At 32.1% G+C, this 16,367-nt stretch overlaps 1 protein-coding gene across 1 annotated transcript; it reads left to right on the top strand.

Moving 5' to 3' along the window:
- Positions 1 to 325: 325 nt before the first annotated feature.
- LOC130665363 (uncharacterized) lies at positions 326 to 4,226 on the top strand. Its single transcript, XM_057465701.1, has 3 exons — positions 326 to 460; positions 1,651 to 1,755; positions 3,865 to 4,226. Exons 1-3 carry the CDS (start codon positions 389 to 391, stop codon positions 3,991 to 3,993), a joined length of 306 nt encoding a protein of 101 aa, XP_057321684.1. The 5' UTR covers positions 326 to 388; the 3' UTR covers positions 3,994 to 4,226.
- The last annotated feature ends 12,141 nt before the right edge of the window (positions 4,227 to 16,367 follow it).

The raw sequence follows: 16,367 nt of genomic DNA, 5'->3' as shown, positions 1-16,367 counted from the left end.
AGAACTTTAATTAAAGAAAATTAGTTAATATCCAAATTCCTAGAATTCTGAACCTGATTAAAAAAATCATACACTTAATCATTTCACTTTAGTTGAATTTTAATAACACTAAAAAATAACAAACCTTCTCTTTAATTTAGTAATTTAAATTTTATTATTGGTTTTTTTTCAATCAATAATTATCTATTTGTAATAAATTACTGAAAATAATTATTTCCTTAGCCATGATTATTATTTATGGGACTTAATGAGTTATTTATTTAGTAATTAGTGTTTAATTGAACAACAATTTCGCAATATACCAGTATTTAAATTGACGATAACAAGAAAAATGAATAATTAATTAAATTAAGACGATAGTCGAGGCGTATAAATACGCGTTGAAACAATGAATCCAGAAAAATATACAACAAACACCTTCAATCAAGTTTGCTATTTTACGTTGACGATAAGTAAAAAGGTATTTTATTTCATGTTATTTACTATAATCTTATTTTTTTTTAAACCATGTAGACATGTATATATATCTGTTCATATCTGACCATATCTTCATAGACATCTTGATGCCTGAATTTTTTTTTTTTTTAAACCGTAAATATTATATCTCAGATCTCATCAGATAGAAGTAATGAAAAGGTCACATAGCTGTGATCTAGTCATACTTCGTCATAGCATACTTTTGGAAATCATTTCTAAAATAGTCAGAATAGCTTTTTAGTATCTCGAAACTCTTTTTTGTGGAAAAATGAGACTTTTTGAGACATGAAATTTTTTCTCACTGCCAGAGTAAATAACGTGAGTCAAAACACACATGTCCTGAAGGGTTAAAAATTTTCATTTATTACGTCCTGACAAACCACCAAAGAGGTTGATTATTACAAAAAAAATTAACGACATTCATTTTTTCGTATCATAGGTAATAATCATTTAAAATTTCAAGTTTGTAGGTCTTTAGGTCAAAGAATGTGAAAATTTTCTTTTTTACACCTCCGCACGGGTGTTTTAAAAAAAATTTATACCATCTATTTCCTTTTCTCGTAGGTAATTATCATTTCAAAGTTCAAATCTCTAGGTCTCTTGGTTGAAAATCGTGAAAATTTTTAATTCTTACGCCCCCGAAAACTCCTATAACAATCGATTTAAAAAAAAAAAAATCGGAAAATAGTTGACTCTGCGAGCCAACTCAAACACTTGCTACTCTAACAAAATCTACGGTAAAATCCACTGTAATTGTACGGTAAAGTCTATTGCAAGTCTAGGGTTAAGTTCGCTGTAGTCTTACGATAAACCTACCGTAGGACTACAGTATTCTAATTACAGTACAATAGTCAAGAGTAGTTTATATAAAAACAACTCAACACTTTGTTGTTTAACCCTTCGTTACACGCGCTATACGGCGATTCCCCGCACCACACCACTCAACCTAATCGTGTGTAACGGAAGGTTAAAGTAATTTAATTTTTTATAAAATTATGTGAGTAAATTTTTATCGTGTCAGATATTAAATATTGTTATAAAACTAAAATAAAAATTTACTCGAAACATTTTATATCGATTTGATTATCTTGCGAAAATATGTTTAATATTTTTTATACAAATTTTATAGTACATACAGAATGATTTATTTTAACAATGATTTCATTTTTCCAGAATCAAACAACTAAAATGTCGAAAGTAATTCTATTATTATTGTCAATTTTCTTGATAATTGGCCTTTATGCTAGTGCAGCTGAGGAAGGATGCCCCGGCAAATGGGTAAGTAAATTTTTATTAGTGACTCGTAAATAATAAAACCTATTCGTTCTGAGTTAAGCCATGGTAGGGGAAATTAAATCGACTGAAGCGTTCGCAGTGGTTACTTTCGGCGTTACGGGAGGCTATTATTACTTATAGGGGAAGGAGGGGGGGAAGGGGATAGGGTAGGCAAAACGGGGTACCCCCAAAATTTGACAAAAAAAAATTTTATATTTTAAATGGTTTTTAAACATTTCAAAATCACTTCTGTAAATATAATTAAGCATTATTTTGAATTTTTTTTTGATAAACTTGTTCAAAAATCAATTGTCAGTTGAAAAATATTAATGACGTTTGTTTTATGATAAAAACTATTAAAATTTTTTTTTCTTCTTTTGTATCCAATAAACATGTAAAATATAATTTTTCTTCATGTAAATTACTTAAAAAAAAATTCAACTTGATCAAATTCGTTTAAAATCCAGAAATTCTTTTTTTTTTACCTTTTTTAGGGGGTACCCCACTTTGCCCGCAGAAATGTAAATTTTTTTTTTTCAACGGTAACTGAAAATTTCTTCTATTTACTTTGAATATCATTAATGAAAAAAAGATTTAGTGTATTTGAGTCCTCGAAAACTTGGTATTTCCTTAAGTGTCCCCTTTTGCCCCTCCCTCCTCTATTAATTAAATATATACTACATTGAGATAACTATTTAATTATTTATTTTTCATTTTGATCTTTCCCTTAGTATCATTTTTTGACTTTGATATGAATTTCAAACAACTTAATCTAAACGTTTACTGCATTCTTTTTCATTTTTTATCATTATACTTACTTGTTGTTGATTCGTTGAATTGAAAAACAAAACTACAATTACCATAAAACTGTCACATATTTCTTATAAATTTTTTTTTTTTTACTATTATTTGTAATATTTATTTATTTTCATGTTTCTTGCTATTGACATACGTATAAAAACAAACTCTGACAGCCTCCCGTAGTTCATATTTTGTCTGGCGGTGTAGTCACACGCACAGCGAATCGATTATTATTCTTTTTATCGCAGAAAAAATAATAAGGTTAGATCATGCGTCAATCATGTCTAAATGATTGTCAACCATAAGCAAGCACAAAAAGAAATGTGTTATTCACTTTGCTGCAACGCACGAAAATTCCAAAACTTATTAAAAATTAATAATAGTATATTACACTACAAGGGAAGAAAGTTGAAATTCCTGCCCTGTGTGATAAGATGCCCGAGGCGAAGCCAAGGGCATCATGACACACAGGGCAGGGCTTTCAACTTTCTTCCCGTGTGGTGCATACGATTTTTCTTCATACCTGGTCGAAAGTACGTTTATTAATTACATTTTTGAATACTATAAACAATACAACTACGTTCTGCCTTCAGCTGACAGTTCGGCCATGTTTTTTTTATTTGCTCCATATTGACGCGCCTCTTTCGGACATACATAAAACTTTAATTTTTTTCTGTCTCTCTTTTTTTTTCGTTGCGTTTTTGATGCCTGCCCCGCGACATTTGAAAGCACGAGCGAAGCGAGTGCGTCTGGTCGGCGGGGGCAGGCATCAAAAACAAAACAAAAAAAAAGACATAATTATACTTATAAAAAATAAAAAATAATTATTTTTTTTCGAAAGAAATAAATTTATGCCTAGGAACAAGTTTTTCTTTTCTTGCCAATAAAAAATATATAAATAAATACATAAACTTTCAATAATTAACTTCGCCTCTGCATCAAAATCTTTTATAACCTCATCCTCGTCCATAGATTCACCCGATGAAACTTTTTCATTCATTTTATTATTGTAATTACACTGTTTAGTTAAAATATTACATACAACGAGACACAAAAATACTGACGTATATATAAAGCAACGATCTACGACGTTATCGTGAAAAATTTTATTTATAAAGTGGTAGACGATCACTAGATGGAAGCAACCGGCTGTTTCTGTAGGCACAAAAAATTTTTTGCTCCCGGCGATATAAGTGAGGCGCGTGTAACTCCACCAGGAGAGGGAAATAAGACTTTAGGCCTTAAAATTAGGGAGGGAAGTGCGTACTTTCGACTAAGGTATAATGAAAAATTAATTTTTTTTTGTTTTAGTGTCATTCCTCACAGGGTTACGGTTGTTGCGAAGGTTTTACGTGCTCCAGTGACTGGTTTCAAGGCAACTGTATGTCTCATCGTGACTGGAGAAAAAATCAGGGAAAACTCGCGGCCAACGCGCCATAAGTGGTGAAAAGAAATGATGGTGATATATAATTCCATACAGGCAGTACAAATTTCTATTATTCCGGAACCGATTCTCTAAGATACAAATTTTAATGCAATATATTTTTGAAAGTAAATCAATTGTAACAGTCACATCGAAAAGTTACTTTTTGTCTGTGTTTATATATCTTATCATTCATGTACGTTTTTGGTTTTACACAATCAATAAATAAAGACGCAAACTAATCTTCAAAGATTTATTTTTCATTAAGACTATAAATCTTTTTCAACATAATCTCGTTGCTAGTAGATTTGTATTGTGCATTTGAATCTGTATGTTGTCTTGAGCAAGTCGTCGATGTCAGTATTTCACAACACTTCACTTGATTTAATGGCTTGAACTGTTTTCTTTACATAGCCGTTGTGTATTTGGCTTTAGTTTGCACAGAGTTTTCCAATTTTAAGTTAACTTAATATAATTTGATAAAATATATTTTGATTTCCTGAGAAAGTTATGTAGAATATATGCCCAATCAACAGTTGGAGCTTTTAAAATGAAATTGATGTCGAAAGGTGAATCGAATTGAAGAATTTTTAGAGTCTTAAAGAGCGCTGGGTTAAAATCGGTTAATTCGTTCGCGAGATATCGTGAGAGAAAGAAATGCTGAAAAACGGTTTTTTCGAAAACAATGGCATACAAAAGTATTTTCGAGCTCGAAGGGCTCGAAAATGTATTCATGATAATGTTTTCCAGCTCCTCGAGAACAGCGGGAAGTTATAGGGCTGGGCCCGCAGGGTCAACCGATAGACAAATTTTTTCTTTTTGCTTTAAACACTTTTTGTTTATTTATTCATTTAACGATTCGAATTATTGTCTCTAGAAAACAGCACACAAAAATGAAACCATAGGAATATTTCCTATGTGCCATCAAAATTTTTCCAATGTGCTGTCAACACAGTTATTTTTTTTACGTTGTACTATAGTAGCTAGTTTTTTGTTATACTTGTTCTGAAAGTTCAATTTTCGAGCGCTGGATTTTTTTATTTTTAGTGTCCAACGGACGCCTTAATTTTGATCAGGATCACCGTCTAAGAAATTCTACAGAAATTCTATAGAAAATCTAGACTCAGGGCTCGGTGCTGAGAAAAAATATTTTTTCCTTCACTTCTATGTGCTAGTGTTTTTCTAGAAAACTTGCCTGATACCCCCGAGGCCTTCAAACATCCCACGGACGCCTAAATTTCATCAGGATCGCCGTCTAAAAAATTTCAGATGCAGGTCGGGTGAAAAATCGTATACACACCCCAGAGGAAAATAGGAAATCCCAATCCGCGTGTTTGCTACTGTCGCCTTCGGCTCTGGTAGCCAATTATACACGCGGGTTGGAATGTTCTACTTTTCTCCTTTGGTGTGTAATATGCTAATTATGCTGACTTTTAATTTTTCTGGTGTAACACTATAATTTTTTTTACGTAACCAATCAAAATTAAGCTTTCCGTTATAACACAGTTATTTTTCCTACACTTAAACAAACAGAAATTATTCCTGTCACAAAAGGAAATTTTTTGAAATTCATTAATAAATAATAAATAACTTACTATTTGACGACCTAAAGTCAAGTTTTTTCACAAATAATTATTATGATATCTAAAAATTTTAATTTGCCGGAATAAAGTAATTTTTATTTAATTCAATCGTTTAATCAAATTGTCCATTCGTGAAAATCATTAAATAATTTTGAATGGTTAACAATATTCAGCCTACTGGATATTAATTTAAAATAAAAATAAATAAAAAGTTCGTATTTCGGACGTATATTATCGCTGTTATATTATCCGAAATTCGCTACATTAAACTTGTATCATTTTCTTCTGACGATATGATACAGCAGTTGAGAAGAAGAACGTTGATACGATTACCGTTATCTTGGCAGCAAATATTTCAAGATTTTTTCACTCATTTCTTTATTTTTTTATGTACTTATACATCTTTTTTTTTATTTTTAGTTATTTATTACATTTATTTTTCCTCTTCTTGACGATTCCGTCGCTTCAATCGTTTTTAAAAGTCTTCCACGTCATTCACCACGACCAAAAATACCGTCAATTACCGTTAGTTGCGATTTTAAAAACAATAAACGACAGATAAAATATCTGTATTATATCACATTATCATTTTTCATAGTTTTAACGTCCTCATATATATTATATACTTTCTTTTGTACAATAATTTATATTTTTAATGACTCAACAGATGTGTCTTATCACATTTAAGTTATTCGTTAAATTTCCCACGAGCATCTATACAATAAAAATAAATAAAAAAGTATAAAAGCCATAAAATATATGACAACAATGTAGTAAAAAGTATGATAATAATTAACGAGAATTGGTAGTAGAGTAGCCATTGTCATAAAGCTTAATAATAAAGTTGCGTGTTGGATGATTGCAATCAAGTGACGATACAACGCTCGATTAAGTGACGTTGAAGGTCGTCAAACAATCGTCAACGCAGGTGTAAAATCACAACAAAAAGTAAATCCTCGGATATACTGACTAATTTATTTATTAACTCGTCGCCATCTGCTTTACTTTTTTTCATGTCAAGTCACAGTATTCACATGATAGTCTTCAGCTTTTAGTCCTCATTCATTGTATACAAATATATGATTATGTATACCCTCGTTGGGACGAGTTAGTTACCCTAAAATTATTTAATGATCAAATGGGTCTGATGAGTGAAGAAAAAAAGGCCCACCTGCATAGTAGTTAAAATCACTCAAATACACGCACAATGTTTACGCTTGATGAACACGCGATACTGTAGACATACATATATATGTAAAGAAATATATACGGCAGGGAGTGCTTGTAATTATGTGCCCACAAAGTGTCGACTTTTATTTTATTTCCGCAATCTCAGTTAACTTTTCCCCTTTTTTACCCGTCGATACGCTAAATTTCCGGCTGTTTTAGTTACTGCGGTTTTTTTTTTTTTCATTCGTTAGTGTATTGCTATTATTGGTCTACAAAATTTATTCACACAGTCCTGTATGTTTATTTGATAATATATCGATACTGCCATTCTAATACGTCGTATACCACAAAATTTGACATTTTGACTTTTCTTGAAAAATGGAATCATTGTAACAATGTGCAACTTATGTCAAAATTTTAGAGGTCAAATTGTTTATTAGTATTTTTGAATGAATATTCAAATATCTCGTATCCCACGCGCAGACTTTCGCGCCATTCTAATATGTCGTATCCCACATTCGCATAGGTTCAGTCACGCTTAACATTCTCAATTTTAAGTTAATTTTAAGGAAGCAATTAACGACATCAGTAAGAAGGTAATTATGCATAATTTTTTACTCTTCTTACAGCATACAAGTCAAAATTATTTATTCACTACAAATGCCTGTATTTTACAAATGTTTGTAGGTTATACCGATGTAAACATTTTACAAATAATTTTCTTTGCCGACCGTGAAACGTTTTTATCGTCTCCTGAAAAATTTCCCAAATATGGGATACGACGTATTAGAATGGCAATGTCGATATATATTTTGCTAATAAAATTAACAATCAATCTAATTGATAATAATCGGATAGAAAAAAAAGACGACTAAATTACACTGAGAAAAAAATACTATTTTCCAAACAAGAATTTCTTGGTTCAACAAATCCGTTAAAAACATTTATTTTATTATTATTAATTATCAATTTCTTGAGAAAAGAGCATCAAATTTATTTTTGTTATTATATGAATTTGATATTATATTATGAGTAAACAAAAGAATAGCTTTACTTGAATTAAATAAAAATTATTTCCTTCAATTCTACGAATTTTTGAGACAAAATTGTATATTTTTAAAAATTATCAAGAATATATGTTTTTGTCTCAAGTAAATGTTCTTGATAAAAGTATTTTTTTTTCTCAGTGTACAGATCAAATTTTTTTAGCATATCGATTATGGAAGTAAAAAAATAAAATGATAATAATAATGAATCAATCTTTAATTTTCGATGGGAGCATCTGTAAACGGGGTGATGGTATTGGATAGCATTGATAGTGGGACGTTAAGTGAGTGCTGTACTAATTGAGATGCTGTAATACACAGTAGAGTAGTAGCATCACCGGGTGGGCTTCGCGTAGGTACAGAGACGACTGCGTCCCATAGTGGCAAACAATAACTATTTACTTAAGGCCACCCCGTCTGTTTGTGAATCCCTCTAGAGGAAACAGTCGACGAGGGCTACGACGAATAACAGCTATAGAGTGTGTCTCTGAAACCACCGGCGTTGGGCACGTCGGTGGTTTTCAGTTTAGTTGCTACTCAGGACACCACCAGTACCAGTGCCAGTACCAGTAGAATTATATACATGTAGGAAGTACGGTCTGATATCGTAGGACTTTAAATTAAAGGACGTCGCATCGCTAGCTCTAGCCAAACAAACTCTCGCAAACGTTTGTTTACTTACACCTCGACAAATTGAACCTCCCACTCTTATACTATCTGACAAATATATATATATATACACTCTAGTACAACAAGTACGCATGTTCATCTGATCCTTTTCATATGTATATATATACATATATAGATATTCATTCATGTAATCTATATATATATTTATATATATACTTTAACTGATGGCCAGGTTATGAAACATATTTTATGCTTCGACAATTTTAGTTGTTTATGCATTTAGTTATCGTGATATAGTGTAGGGTAGCTTGTGTATAGAATGCAACTTTTGGTTTGCCAACAGAGCATCCAGTTACTAGAAGCTTGTTGAATCTCTTTGGTAACTCTTAATAAATATTTGTCTGTTTCATATTTGTGTTCTTGAACATTAAATTAAGCTAAAGTTGAGACACTAATAAAATGGTACCAGTTTATATATCTAGTGATTTTAAATAATTCAAATAAGCTAAGCTAATTTTTTAAAAAAATATACACCCAAATAGTGTTCAGTACACGGTAAGAAATATTTTGCGGATATCACTATGCCAGTATGGGCGTGAACGCTATACTGTAAGGTATCGAAGATTTTTATAGGTTATAAAATTATAGGCATAGATGATTCAACCATTGCGGGAATAGTAACACTGGCCATAATTGTTGCGGACGCCGCAATGTCAGTATGGCCGTCAGGCCCATACTGCGATGTCGTATCCACAATGCTTCTGGCCGATAAACCTAGTCTAACGACATCAATATAGTTTTGGTGGTAATACGATAGTATACATTGATTGACACGCCAGAAATTATGGCGGGAAAAACTAGTAGCATTGTCCCTTGGCATTGAAGTATGGGTCTCAGGGCCATGCTGTTTCGCCGTGCCTGCTATGCATACGTGTAAGCAATACAATAGATCCAGTACTATACAGTATAGTAAATAACGCCATACTTCTGGGATTTGTTACAATACTGTCTTGGAATATTTCACATACTATTTTAGTCTCTGTCTTGAGACCATACCAGCATAGTGTTAAACGCCTTGCATTTCTTACCGTATGGTATGGTCTCGAGATAGATTCTAAAATAGTATGTGAAATATTCCAAGATAGTATTGTACCGACTCCCAGAAGTATGGCGTTATTTACTATACTGTATAGTACTGGAGCTATTGTATTGCTCACACGTATTCATAGCAGGCACGGCGAAACAGCATGGCCCTGAGACCCATACTACAATTCTAAGGGTACAATGCTACTAGTTTTTTCCGCCATAATTTCTGGCGTGTCAATCAATGTATACTATCGTACTACCACCAAAACTATATATATGTCGTAAGACTAGGTTTATCGGCCAGAAGCAATGTGGATACGGCATCGCAGTATGGGCCTGACGGCCATACTGACGTTGCGGCGTCCGCAACAATTATGGCCAGTGTTACTATTCCCGCAATGGTTGAATCATCTATGCCTATAATTTTATAACCTATAAAAATCTTCGATACTATACAGTATGGCGTTCACGCCCATACTGACATAGTGATATCCGCAAAATATTTCTTACCGCGCAGCATGGTGTTGAACGCCATACATTTCTTACCGTGTACTGAACTTAAGTACGATCATTTTGGATTTTCCGTCTGGACACTAAGTAATTGATTCAAAAATTTTCAATGAGTTTAATTTCGAATGAATAAAAATGTAATTTATCGCCTTACTTTTTCTACTGTATATATTTTTCGTATATTTGATTATGTATCAAAACTATGATAGTCATATAATCCTGCGAATAAAACATAAAGTTCCCGAGTGTTTTGAAGCTCAACCTAAAAAAGGTAAAAAGTAAAATAAAATAAGATTACTAGTGATTTTTAAATGTCACGAGGTTTTTTTACGACCAATTCAAGTAGTAAATGGAGTCATGAACGATCAACTGGTCTGCCTGTAGATCCAGCCTATAAACAAGAAAGCTCGAAAAGTGTAGGAATATATCTACGAAATGACCGAAGGACGTTTCGACGAGCGAGAAAATCTTACATTCAAAATGTCCTGGATAAGCCGTTGAGCCACGAGTAAAGGGACTGAGAAATAGGCAAGGGTGTAGTATTTATAACTAGAAAAGAAAAGTATGTACCCGATTTAGACTACTACTGCTCCTTGCTGGTTGCTGCTATCTACCAGTAGAGGATTGGGAGAAAAGAGACAAGAGTAAAAAAACGACAGGTTGTAACATGCAAATTTGAACCTTAAGGGTTTTATGTCGAGATATCTCGGAATCATCTCCCCCTTTAGAAGTACCAGTTTGAGATACCTAGCCCCTCAGGGGAGCCGATCCCAGCCGATCTTATCCTCGGATCAAAAGTCTTCGTTGGGTTGAGAGCAGTCGGAAAAAAAAGTGGCAATCGTGCAAGTGTGATTTTACTACTACCACATTTTAGACACATAACTAATACTTTTCACTGTAAATCCGTGACCTTAAAACTATTATATCAATGCCTGATTTGCTAAGAAAAAAATTTGGAAAATCCAAAAGTCCACGTCTCATAACGCTCATATAATTTTGAAGCGAAAATAAATTGAATTGCTGAATTATAGAGTAAAACTGAAAGAACAATTTTTGCTACTATCACATCATTGTTTATGACAACATTTGACGTCAAAAAAATAGAAATAAATTAAAAAAGAGGTATGCAAAACAGCCTTCTGGATGCAGCACCGGTAAATGGCTCATAACAGAATATATCTATACTTATTAGGGTGGTCGTCAAAAATTTAATTTTCTAAGATGTCTCATTCAAAGTTTCTTTATAGTGAAAAAATACTTGGGAAATTTGGTTTTTTCTTTTTAAGTAAAAAGAACACGTGCCTCAGGATGATCAAAGTTCATTTTTCGATACAATCGCGGTTGTTTTTTAAATATCTCATTAAATATGCAGATTGAAGGAAAAAATTATAGGAACGATTTTGTAGAAAATTGAATTCTTGATAAAAAAGGTCATACTCATTTTTTTAATAAAATGTGTTTTTATGAAGATATTTTAATAAAACTTTTGTAGATCTTATCAATTGAGCATTTTAAGGATTACAAATTTTGAAAATAACATTTTTCTAAGTAGATAGAAACTACAACAAACATTAATGATTGATATGTTACGAGTTATATAGTTGTCTATATTTTAAAAAAAGCGTTATTTTTGACATTCGTTATCCTTAAAATGCTCAATTGATAAGATCTAAAACAGTTTTTTAAACATATCTTCGTAAATACACATTATATAAAAAAAATGAAAATGACCTTTTTTGTCAAAAATTTAATTTCCTACAAAAATGTTCCTTTGATTTTTTCCTTTAATCTGCATATTTAACGAGATATTTAAAAAAAAACCGCGATTGTATCGAAAAAAAAACTTTGATCGTCCTGCGGCACGTGTTCTTTTTACTGAAAAAGAAAAAACCAAATTCCTCACGTATTTTTCCACTAAAAAGAAGCTTTTTATGGGGCGTCTGAGAAAATTTAATTTTTAACGACCACCCTTATACATATAGAAAAATACCACACATGCGCACTTGTTAAGACGAATGTCCATATTTGGGCCAATAATTAAAGAAAATGCGATTGAATTTTTCATTAATTATAATTAAACAACCCAAAGATAAATAGATATTTTCAATAGCAAATCCTTCTAGTTGAATAATAGATTTTTTTTTGGGATATCGAGTTCTCAAGCTACAAAATTTTTTTCTGCCCTCCGGCCGGAAAGTGGCAACTTTCGGGCCGCTGCCCTAAACGAAGTTGCAACTTTCCGGCTTCGTCGAGCAGAAAAATAGTATACGCACCTTGGCCAGTAAAAAAGAAAGCCTCAGACCACATGTTTGTCAGCCTCGGCTTCGCCTCGGCCAACAATTACATGTGCTCTGAGACTTTTCTTATTTTACTGGCCTAGGTATGTAATATACTATTTACTGCGTGACGTGAAAATTTTTTACTTTATTTTAAAGATTTTCTCGTTTCTATTGCACTAATATAAAGTTTTTGTTTTTGAAAATTGCAGAAATAATCTCTATTACACTATCTGTACAATTGTCCATAATTTAAGGGTTCTGTGCACTAATAAGACGATAATAACAGAAACAGTTGTAGAAAGGAGTCGAAAATTTTTTTCGATAGTACAGCATTCCCTAATGCTTCGCATTCCGAGCCGTGCAATGCAACGATTATTATCATAATTAAATGGAGTTATTTGTGTAGATTGCGATACTAATTATGATACTGTAATTTAAAATATCTGCGTGCATAATATTTGTATTAATTACTGATAAATTTAAATTAATAACAAATTAACATTTAAAATACAAATGCATTAAAACAGTGCACAAAATGAGCGTTTTAATTATTGCGCCTCTATAATACATTATTTACAAACATTTTCCCTCGCGGTTTTTGTTAATCTCAATTTATCGTAAAATTTATATACACATCATATATAACTACAATAACATAACACACAATCCGAATATATAGAGAGTGTAGAGTAGTATTTTTATTGGACACGAAAACCGGCGATCGGTGCGCCAAGAGATCACTATCTAAATTGAATTGGTTTGCAACCTAGCGAGTTTGTTTTTGATAGGTAGCTTTTTAAAATATCACCAGTCAGTAGTATTCAGTCTGATATATTTATATATATACGTTTATTTTATATAATCCTCCATTGGCTCATTTTTAATTTAATACATATATATATATACATAAAATTTTTTTTTATTTGAATAATAAATATAGAGATAATATTTTATTCATGGTCCTGTGAAATCAATAAAGTTATTTTATTTTTATTAAAGAAAAGGAAGGAATTTGCTTGAAGGCAAAGAGATCGATCATGTGAATTTTAATATGAAAATAGTGTTACGGACAATGGGGGCTATAAGTATTATGTATAATATATAATAACTTGAGGTTTTAGAGCGAGAGTAAGTTGTGGGTTTCTCTTGTCGGTAGTCGGGCGGCACTTGGGCCATTCATCATATGTACAAGCGATATAGCACCGAGGGCGTGTGATTAGAATCAGTTACCCTTTACTTGTGGCATTGCTACTGCTACTGCTACTGCTACTGCTATTGCCAGTGGTACTGCTGCAGCAGTGGTACCTACTGGAATGGTGACGGTGTGCGGTGTCCCTGTCCCTGTCCCTGTCCCTGTCTCCGGGCTGGGTAACCCTTGATATCGCGCACGTCCAAAGGATATTCCCGTGGGTGCCATCTGCCAAGGGGCCTTCTGTATCTACATGCCAACGTGTTATTTCATCTAGTTTAAACTTGTAAGAGAATAAGAGCAGTATAATATTGTAATATGTAATTCTGTATGGTGAAGCATTAGCTGAGTAGAGGTTGAAGTTCCGAGTGAATATATATGATGCCAGAAAAATTAATAAGCCACTGTGTCATGACTCTATCATTGTCATTACGTAAGCCAAGTCCTGAGGGATTTTTGTAACGGGAGATTATGTGGGGGGCATGTATTGTAGAGCTGGGTATAGTAGTTGTATTGTACCGTAGGGTTGACTTCATTGATCGTAAAACCAAATTTGTAAGCGAGTATTGAGATTGTGCCCAGTCATCCATTCAATTGGTTACGCCTAATAGTTCAGATGTCTTTTTTATTTTATTATTATATTTCATTTCTATGGATTTATAATTTGACGGATTTTTTTAGTGCACGGAGAGAAAAAAATAGTTCTGATTTCTATGTTAGAATAGTAACCATTACTATGTTACATTGTAACGAAGATTTTTGTGAAAATCCTGTGTGAATTTGCTGTAAAAAATCTTTAGAATTGTGGCAAAAATAAGAGTGATAGCTCATTCGATGCGGAATCAAATTTTGAGATTGTTGTTAATAACTATTAGCGATATCGAAAATCTAAAAAAAGATCTTTAAAGAAGAGGAAATTTCTAAAAAAAAGTATCGACTCCCCGAACTCTAGATCCATAAACAATAATTTTTATTTAATGTTGAAAATTGCATTCCGCGAGGCTGTGCTGTCACATTGGCGCGTTGAGGTTAGAGTAAGACAGCAGCTTCGCGGAATTATTGTTTATGGATCTAGACTTCGGGAAGTCGAGACTTTTTTCAGAAATTTCCTCTTCTTTAAAGATCTTTTTTTAGATTTTCGATATCGCTTAAAGTTATTGAGTTATTAACAACAATCTCAATATTTGATTCCGCATCGAATGAGCTATCACTCTTATTTTTGCCACAATTCTAAAGATTTTTTACAGCAAATTCACACAGGATTTTCACAAAAATCTTCGTTACAATGTAACATAGTAATGGTTACCATTCTAGCATAGGAAACAGAACTATTTTTTTCTCTCCATGTGGAGAAAAATAATTCTACGTAAAGCAAAAATTTATTACAGTAGATGAAAAAATATACAAATTTAATGAATGTAATCGGGAGGACATTTCAATTTTTCTATGTACTTATCTAAACAATTATTTATGTTATACGTAAATTATTAAAAAATTACACAATTTTACGGCCACCATTTCAATCACCGCTTGGACTTAATCCGATTTTTTTTACAGTGTATTAAAAAAAAAATCTAAATAAAAAAAGAAAAATGATATTAATAAAAAATAAAAAGTCAGCATTTATGAAAAAAATGTCAAAAGCTCGAAGCGGTCGATTGAGACTTAACGATATGCTTCAAGGCAATATTATGTACATGAATATAAAGGCACGAGTATACGATAGCGGTTATATATAAAAAGAATGATGTTTCGTTTCTTTAAAAATCTCGAGCAATCTCTCTTGCATTACCCGCACCCCTTGGATACTTGCACTCATCCCAGTGGATTTCATTCTCCTATCAACCAATCCGCCTGCACTTTAAAGAGTCCTTTGCTCTTATTTATTGCTACATGAATAAAACACGGGCCCAAGAGAACGGAGTATTAAATGCGGCATAATTTTCAAATTTCAGGAAATAAATAACGGGTAAACGATACGCGGACACGCGTGGGGTATAAACATTTTTTTTCACTTTTTCTTTGCTTTTTTTTCCGACTGTCTCACTTTCTCTTACTTTCACTTTTTGGGATATTCGCTCCCTTATATTATTCTATTTCTTCTTTCCTTCTGGGGTCCCTGAGCACACATAAATCGTGTGTGGCTGTTCTTGTCGGGGTGTTTGGCGCCGGGGTGAAAGAGGAAAAAGTGCGCGGCGCCGTAGAAAAATTTTTTTTTATTCTAAATTCACGGTATTATAAATCGCAAAATTATAATAGTATTTTTAAAGTTATCAATTTAATATTAAAATAAAAATTTTACAGGCAAAATTTGACAAAATTTGACTTCGAATTTGAAATTAAAAAAAAAATTTAGGGGAAGGGGGGGCAAAACGGGATACTTAACGAAAAATTTAGTTTTTGAGGACATAAATATCGTAAATTGGCTTCATTTTGATTCTATTTGAAATAAATATAACGAATTTTAGACTGCCATCAGAAAAAAAATTTTTATTTTCTGCGGGCAAAATGGGATACCCCAAAAAAAAGTAAATTTTTTTTTTTTTTTTTCAAGTGAATAAAATTGATGTAATAATGTCTTTCTAAATTGATGTAAGTAATAAAATTTACGTGTTACGGACGACGACACTCAATTTATCTGTGATTATTGTGAATAATTTTAGAGATTTATCTTTCATTAACGATGAATCAGTTATATATCGTTATCGTTATTTATTATAAATTTTAATACTTATGTTAAAAATAATGTTAGTTAGTTTTCATTCCAAAGAAATTATTTTTATAAGAGAAATAATTGAATATTGAATATTAGAAAATTAACATAACTGTTAATAATGTGATATTATAGCAGTAAAGTTATAAAATATTACAAAATTATGAAAGTTACAATGTAACAGT

This window comes from Microplitis mediator, chromosome 1, assembly GCF_029852145.1.
Source record: "Microplitis mediator isolate UGA2020A chromosome 1, iyMicMedi2.1, whole genome shotgun sequence".
Lineage (NCBI taxonomy): Eukaryota > Metazoa > Arthropoda > Insecta > Hymenoptera > Braconidae > Microplitis > Microplitis mediator.
Note: the sequence above shows the minus strand (reverse complement) of the source record. Positions and strands in the feature narration are given on the sequence as shown.

Excerpts from the sequence above, each read along its gene's own strand:
- LOC130665363 (XM_057465701.1), top strand. The coding sequence starts at position 389 with ATGAATCCAGAAAAATATACAACAAACACCTTCAATCAAGTTTGCTAT. Across the intron at positions 461-1,650 it reads CGTTGACGATAAGTAAAAAG|AATCAAACAACTAAAATGTC; the intron begins GTATTTTATTTC and ends TCATTTTTCCAG. Across the intron at positions 1,756-3,864 it reads AAGGATGCCCCGGCAAATGG|TGTCATTCCTCACAGGGTTA; the intron begins GTAAGTAAATTT and ends TTTTTGTTTTAG.